Raw genomic sequence first — 7,709 nt, forward strand, 5'->3', positions numbered from 1 at the left:
TCTCGGCCTCCCAAAGAGCTGGGATTACAGGCTTGAGCCACCGCGCCCGGCCAGTCTTAACATATTTACCAGGAACCCAAATTCCCTCTCATGCTCACTCACCATTACCAACCTCTCTCAGTATCCCGGTTTCTATCACCACGGGTTATACCTGTCTGCAGTCTTCAGTATCTGACTTCTTTTCATGTAAATTATTAAATTATTATTATTGAGACGGAGTCTCGCTCTTGTCGCCCAGGCTGGAGTGCAGTGCCACAATCTCGGCTCGCTGCAACCTCTGCCTCCCGGGTTCAAGCAATTCTCCTGCCTCAGCCTCCCGAGTATCTGGGACTACAGGAATGCGCCACCACGCCCAGCTAATTTTTGTATTTTTAGTAGAGACAGGGTTTCACCATGTTGGCCAGGCTAGTCTCGAAATCCTGACCTCAGGTGATCCACCTGCCTCTGCCTCCCAAAATGCTAGGATTACAGGCGTGAGCTGCTGCGCCCAGCCTTTTCATGTAAATTATGCGTATGGGATTCATTCATATTGTTGTGAAGGCGGGTTCATTCACTGGAACAGAATTACTGTGTAGTTTCCATCTTCTGAATATACTACAACTTATTTACCGTTTCTACGAGAGACATTTCAGGTGCTTCTAGTTTAGGGCTATTATGAATACTGTTGCTGACTTTTTGGAGCCTCCAGCAGATGGAGAGTAATACCATCTACTTCACTCGATTGCTGTCAGGTGGAAATAAAATGAGACTATAATGTATTGAAGTACTCAAATAACAATAAATATTATATCCAGTGCTTCAAATCTACTAAATCTACTGGTTCTTGCTCACAATGTTGCTCTTCAATGTAAGTCCTACACCATTCTTTTAAACATTCCACAAACATTGGGAGCACCACCCACCTCCCTACAGTCAGATGCTGGCAACTTCTCCTCCGGAAAGCTGTCCTTGACTAGCCCCAGCCTGAGCCATTTCCTTTTCTCAACTCCTGACCACTCTTGCTGCCACCATTCATGTCAACACTGACTCACATGCAAATCTGCATCAATAGCGCTACGTGTTTTTCTTTCCTATAAAACTGATCATTGTAAAGAACAGAAAACAATGTCTGATTTGTTTATCATCACAATGAAGACCACACTTAAGGAGAAAAGGAACTAAGAAGAGGGTCCTAATAAGCTCTGGCTTTGCTCAAGAGCTCAGGCCCCTGGCCATCACATCCATTTGGTAGCATAATGCACAGCCCGGTGCAGTACTGGTTTTCAAACTCTTTCTTTCTTTTATTTTGAAACCGAGTCTCACTCTGTCATCCAGGCTGGAGGGCAGTGGCGTGACCTCGGCTCACTGTAACCTCCGCCTTGCAGGTTCAAGCGATTCTCCTGCCTCAGTCTCCACAGTAGCTGGGATTACAGGCGCGCACCACCACGCCCAGCTAACTTTTGTATTTTTAGTAGAGGTGGGGTTTCACCATGTTGGCCAGGCTGGACTCAAACTCCTGACCTCAGGTGATCCGCCGCCTCAGCCTCCCAAAGTGCTGGGATTATCAGCCACCACAGCCAGCCCAAACCATTTCTTAACAGCAGGAGACTTTCAACAAATAAATCAATGCATAAAATTGATAAAAGCAGATGAGCTCTTTAAAATGAGAGGGAGGCCTCAAGTACCAGCCTGATGTCTGCCCCACCCCGGGGCCCCTACACGGCATCCCTCAGCTATGTGACGAGACTGAAAACCTGTGGAGAAGGGAGCCAGGCTCTGTCAGGACACCCGCCTCCAACACGCACAAAGTTGCCTAATTAATTTGACACCTGTCCTCCATCTGCTCTCCAAAAAGCCCTGTCGTTCTTACTCCCTAGACAGTCACGTCCCAGGCTTAAAGGTAATGTCTTCAACGTAGAGGATCCTTTTTAAGCCCAGAGTTCCTGAGCAGTACTCACACCAAGAGTGAACAACTCACTGGGGCTACGTTTTCCCCCTTTTCTCTTAACAAATGTCAAACTTCCTTAAAGCAAACCAAAATAAAGCTAAAATAATGCCTTGGGCAATTAGAGGAGCGCTGGAACAGAGGTAAGTGGCTTGTTAGAATTCTGCAGAGAACAGTTTGTAGAACACGCTTCCTTATATTCATCATTAGTTGAAATTATGGAACAAAATTTTATCAACATTAGGGCCTGTCTTTTTGTTGCTAAAATAAATCCAGACAACAGGAATGGGCTGAGTGTGGACCCTGGAATCACCAGCGAATGAGAATTTTTCAGCATTCAGCACCAACAGAAACCAGTCAGGAGGCCTGAGGTAAGTGAAAACAGAAGTTGCCATAGTAACTTGCACATTTACCCTAAAATGGCGGGAGTGGGGGTGGGGAAATAGGTCAATGTTTCTGCTTAACTAGCTCTATTCCTTGTCTAAAGCAGCATCCTCCTCCTTCCTCACCCCCAACAGGAGCAAGAGCGGGGAAGTCAGATGGGCTTTTCAAAAAACGAGGGTGGGGACAGAGGTCTAGGAAGAGGGAAGAGAACCAAGAGGACCGCCAAATACAAGCCTCGTGAGTACCCTGGGACGACCCCCTGGGGAAAGCAGTTGCTGATCAAGGGCAGCAGCACTAAGAAACTGTTGCTGGGTTACTACAAATCAGGAATTGCGTTTTTTCCTGTAGCGGTTGAAGTGCATCTAATGGAACACTTGGGAGTGCATTATTAGCAGCTTTTGGGGCTGAGGTACTGGTGGGGAGGGAGGAAGACTCTGGCATGGGGAAATCTGGGGCCCTTAGCATTCTGATGGTTGAGAACTAAGAATGGGGCTGAACGATGCCCCAAAACAGAGAAGAGGAGGAGAGGGAAGCTTAGGGGGTTCCTTTTCAAAATAAGCTGGTTTTGTTAACACAGAAGCAGTGCCCTTTACCACGTGGACCTGACATTACTACTCAGCCAGGAGGGCCAGGAGGACTCAGTCTCCGAGCTGGTGTGGAGTGCCAGGGCGCATTATCCGCTCTTCCACCTGCAGTGCCGCCCCATGGGGGAGGCGGGTTAAGCAGAAAGCACTTGAAAACAGGTGCCGTTCCACTTTCCTGCAGCTGTGCCTCCACGGGGCTAACTCAGAGCATTACTAATGATTTTAACCATGTGGTGTGAAGGCCCTGGTATTCTAGAAAATGACAGAAAGGATAATCCTTCGGGGTGGTGAGGGGTGTTAAAAAAAAGGAGAAGCATCTTTTTAAGCAGAGACTATTTCAAACACAAACCTCTAGATACCTTACTGCACTGTCCAGGAGTCTACGCTTCAGGGAAAGGGCCATTCCTATGGCACTGGGGAAAGTACTTAACCCAGCAGCACTTCTAGCTGCAGAGCAGGACAGGCTCAACCTCGAATTGAAGCTCCTGTTTTCAGAAACATGGTAATATCTGCAAATTGTTCCCTTGTGCTACATGTCTCTACTCCTCTACCCTACAAGAGCAGGGGAAGAGGCTCAGACACAGCAACAGGTAAGGTGACTTGAGAGACGAAGAGCAGCCAAGAGCTTGGGAGAACAGCACCCAGAACCAGCCTGCTGTAGGGGCTGAGGAGAGACGCAGAGCGGCAGGTGTCGGGTCCCCGCACATACTAAGGAAAGGAACAGCACGTGCTGAGCAGGGTGTGCAGACGCTTCCGCTGGGAATCTCCAGGCAACAAGAAGCCAGCCACACCTGGGAGGGAGCTGTGAGAACCAACAGCGGCTATTCTGTCACTGCCTCTCAGCCACTGCCCAGAAATTCATTCAGTCTGGCCAGCTCAGAGGCGGTTTTCCTTTACCTATAGCAGCACTGAGGGCAAAGAGACATTTGTGAACAAATTTTTTTTTTTTTTTTTTGAGACAGGGTCTCACTCTGTTGCCCCAGGCTGAACTGCAGAAAGTGCAGTGACACGATCAGGGCTCACTGCAGCCTCCACCTGCCAGGCTCAAGTGATCCTCCCACCTCAGCCTCCCCAGCAGCTGGGACTAAAGGCATGTGCCATCAAAATACAAAATTTGTTGTGTGTTTTGTAGAGACGGGATGTCACCATGTTGCCTAGGCTGGTTTGCAGCTCCTGAGTTCCAGTGATCAGACCGCCTCGGCCTCCCAAAGTGTTGAGATCACAGGTGGGAGCCACCAGGTCTGGTCACAAATCATTTCTTTAAACTTTTTGTTCCAGAAAATGTTCTAGCATACACAAAATAGAAAGAGATAATGATATATCACCCAGCTTCAAAAATGGTTAACATTCGGGTGTGAATCTGAAACCTGAGATAGAACCCTTCATTAGAATGGTCCCCGAGTGTTACACATCAAACCCTGCAATCCAAAAAGTCCACTTCTGCGTTCTCCAAGAGCCCCAGGAGGCAGCTATTCTAGGAAAGCGGCAGTGGTAAGGAAAAGAAAGAGACCTTACTTTCAGTTCTTGAGGAATGTCCACCAGCGTAATTATACCTGCAAAATGTTTCTACAGGTTATGTTACCTGAATTTTTTTTTTTTTTTTTTGAGACGGAGTCTCGCTCTGTCGCCCAGGCTGGAGTGCAGTGGCCGGATCTCAGCTCACTGCAAGCTCCGCCTCCCGGGTTCACACCATTCTCCTGCCTCAGCCTCCCGAGTAGCTGGGACTACAGGCGCCGCCACCACGCCTGGCTAGTTTTTTGTATTTTTAGTAGAGACGGGGTTTCACCGTGTTAGCCAGGATGGTCTCGATCTCCTGACCTCGTGATCCGCCTGTCTCGGCCTCCCAAAGTGCTGGGATTACAGGCTTGAGCCACCGCACCTGGCCCTTGTTTTTTTTTAAATTATTTTATTTTTAATACTTTTGAGACAGAGTCTTGCTCTGTGGCCCAGGCTGGAGTGCAGTGGCACAATCTCAGCTCACTACAACCTCTGTCTCCTGGGTTCAAGCAATTCTCGTGCCTCAGCCTCCCTAGTAGCTGGGATCACAGGTGTGCACCACCACATCCAGCTAATTTTTGTATTTTTAGCAGAGACACGGTTTCACCATGTTGGCCAGGCACGTCTCAAACTCTTGAGGCCTCAAGTTATCCACCCAGCTCAGCCTCCCAAAGTGCTGGAATTCAGGCATAAGCCACTGTGCCCGGCCACATTTTTAATTCCTAAAAGACACGTTTCTGTCTGCTGAGCAAAAATCACGGTGTTGTACAAACTCACAGAGGAAGGCTCCAGGGTCTCCAGGACCAGCCTTCAAGGTGTCTTGGTGACAACCCCTTTCCATTTTGACATAAATATTTAGGGGCAAACTTCAGTTAAACAGGACACTAGTGATTCAGTTCACTTCTGACTGACCAAAACCCGCCACGTGCTGGCAGGTGGCGAAGCGGAGCGAGGTCTGTACTTACTGGGACTGTTACATCATCATAAAAACTCCAAGCTAAGGCCCATCTCATCGTCCGACCTTGACAGAATTCAGTGTAGGTGACTTTAGGAACCTGAAACCAACAAAGATAGCATCTCATCAAACTGAAATCATTCTACCAATGTTTCTGGCTGCTGCCTCATGCTATATGATGTTGATCCTTCTTTTTAATCAGCTAACAAACAATATTATCAAACAACAGTTATAGATAGCTACCTAATAATGAATAATAACTCATCTCTCAATAAAGTTGTATTTTTTTCTCCCATAAAACATAAGAGAATTTATAGATGTGACTTAAAGGTTCAAATACATGAAACACCAAAAACACAGCTCTTTAGAGAATTATTTGTAATATGACTCAAGTGAGGTTTTTTTTTTTGTTTTTTTTGAGACAGAGTCTCACTCTGTCACTCAGACTGGAGTGCAGTGGTGCGGTCTCGGCTCACTGCAACCTCTGCCTCCCAGATTCAAGCAATTCTCTTGCCTCAGCCTCCCGAGTGGCTGGGATTACAGGTGAGTGCCACCGTGTCCAGCTAATTTTTGTATTTTTAGTAGAGACGGGGTTTCACCATCTTGGCCAAGCTGGTCTCGAACTCCTGACCTCAGGCAATCCGCCCACCTTGGCCGCCCAAAGTGCTGAGATTACAGGTGTGAGTCAGCATAACTGGCCTCAAGTGATTTTTTGTTTTCTTTTTTAGAAAGAAAGCCAACGAAAGCCTGGCTAGATACAGACAGGTCATCTCTTTCATCAATCAGAGTTTAAGAAAGGTAAAGAACTAGTTCGTAGCTCTCACAATTTATCCAAGAAATGGTGTTGTGAGGAAAAGAGGAAGAAAGAATAGGACGTCAGAGAGAAAGCAGAGACCAGAAACTCTGCTCCTCCCACCGACGTGCATCTGACCCTTTTGTTGAGAAGTCCTCTGACTCACACCAAACACCAGAAACTGGGAGGAAAGTGGCAGTGGCGGGGGGAGGATTTATTTTATCTAAAAGAAACTTGTTTTGGGAGACAGGGTCTTGCTCTGTCATCCAGACTGCAGTTCAGTGGTGTGATCTTAGCTTGCTGCAACTTTGACTTCCCAGGCTCAATGGATCCTCCCACCTCAGCCTCCTGGGTAGTGGGGACTACAGGCACGCGCCATCATACTTGGCTAATTTTTTGTATTTTTTTGTTGAGATGGGATTTCCCTGTGTTGCCCAGGCTGGTCTTGAATTCCTCGGCTCAAGCAGTCTGCCCGCCTCAGCCTCCCAAAGTGCTGTGATGATAGACATGAGCCACTTTGCCCCGCCTGGGAGTACTTACTTGTGATCTGCCTTCTGAAACAGGAGCAGGGGGCTCTACTCTTGTGGAATGTCGGAATGTCATCCTAGTGGGAAGCACACGGGAGCGAGACTGTGTCCTGGTGCTGTCCCCAGAGCTAACTGCATGGCCCACAACGAAACCTTCAACCTACCTAGCTTGAGTTTCTGGATCTATAAAGGAGTGAGTTGAATTTGTCTTGGAGGCATGGTAAAAAATTAAAATTAAAAAAAATTTAAAATAAAAAGGAGTTCGATGTGAGGTCAGTGGTAGATACCAGGTTTTCTGATTTCCGGTTTCTCTCTGACATTCTGCTCATCTGTTTTTCTCCACCTTTCTCTGTTATAATTGTCAAAAAAGGCCTATAAAAAATATATTTTAGCCCTAAAAATATAGAACTTAGAAAACAAAAAAATATTTAGAGTTTTAGAGTATAAAGAAAATTCTATACTCAAAACTACCATCAGAGTAGACACAGGTCAGGTGCGTGGGTCATGCCTGTAATCCCAGCGCTTTGGGAGGCCAAGGTGGGAGGATTGCTTGAGGCCAGTAGTTTGAGACCAGCCTGGGCAATAAAGCGAGACCCTATCTTTACAAAAAATAAGGATTACTTGAGTGCAGGAGTTTGAGACCAGTCTGGGCAACACAGAGAGACCTTGCTTCTACTAAAGATTTAAAAATTAGCTGGGCGTGGTGGTGTGTGCCAACAGTCCCAGCTACTTGGGAGGCTGAAGTGGGAGGATCGCTTGAGCCTAGAAGTTTGAGGTTGCAGCAAACTATGATCGTGCAACCACACTACAGTCTGGTTGACAGAGCAAGACCCCATCTTTTTTTTTTTGGAGATGGAGTTTAGCTGTGTCACTAGGCTGCAGTGCAGTGGCACGATCTCAGCTCACTGCAACCTCTGCCTCCTAGGTTCAAGTGATTCTCCTGTCTCAGCCTCCTGAGTAGCTGGGACAACAGGTGCCCACCACCATGCCCGGCTAATTTTTGTATTTTTAGTAGAGATGGGGTTTCACTATGTTGCCCAGGATG

General features: G+C 47.1%; 1 protein-coding gene across 1 annotated transcript in view; it reads right to left on the reverse strand.

Annotated features, from left to right (window-relative positions):
* Positions 1-7,709, reverse strand: part of METTL16 (methyltransferase like 16) — a 74,809-nt gene that overhangs the window by 14,243 nt on the left and 52,857 nt on the right. The window contains exon 7 of the mRNA XM_011956381.1: positions 5,355-5,444. Coding sequence (XP_011811771.1) covers positions 5,355-5,444 — 90 coding nt within the window. The remainder of the gene's footprint in view (positions 1-5,354; positions 5,445-7,709) is intronic.

Source organism: Colobus angolensis, unplaced genomic scaffold (genome assembly GCF_000951035.1).
Source record: "Colobus angolensis palliatus isolate OR3802 unplaced genomic scaffold, Cang.pa_1.0 Scaffold110, whole genome shotgun sequence".
Taxonomy (NCBI): Eukaryota; Metazoa; Chordata; class Mammalia; order Primates; family Cercopithecidae; genus Colobus; species Colobus angolensis.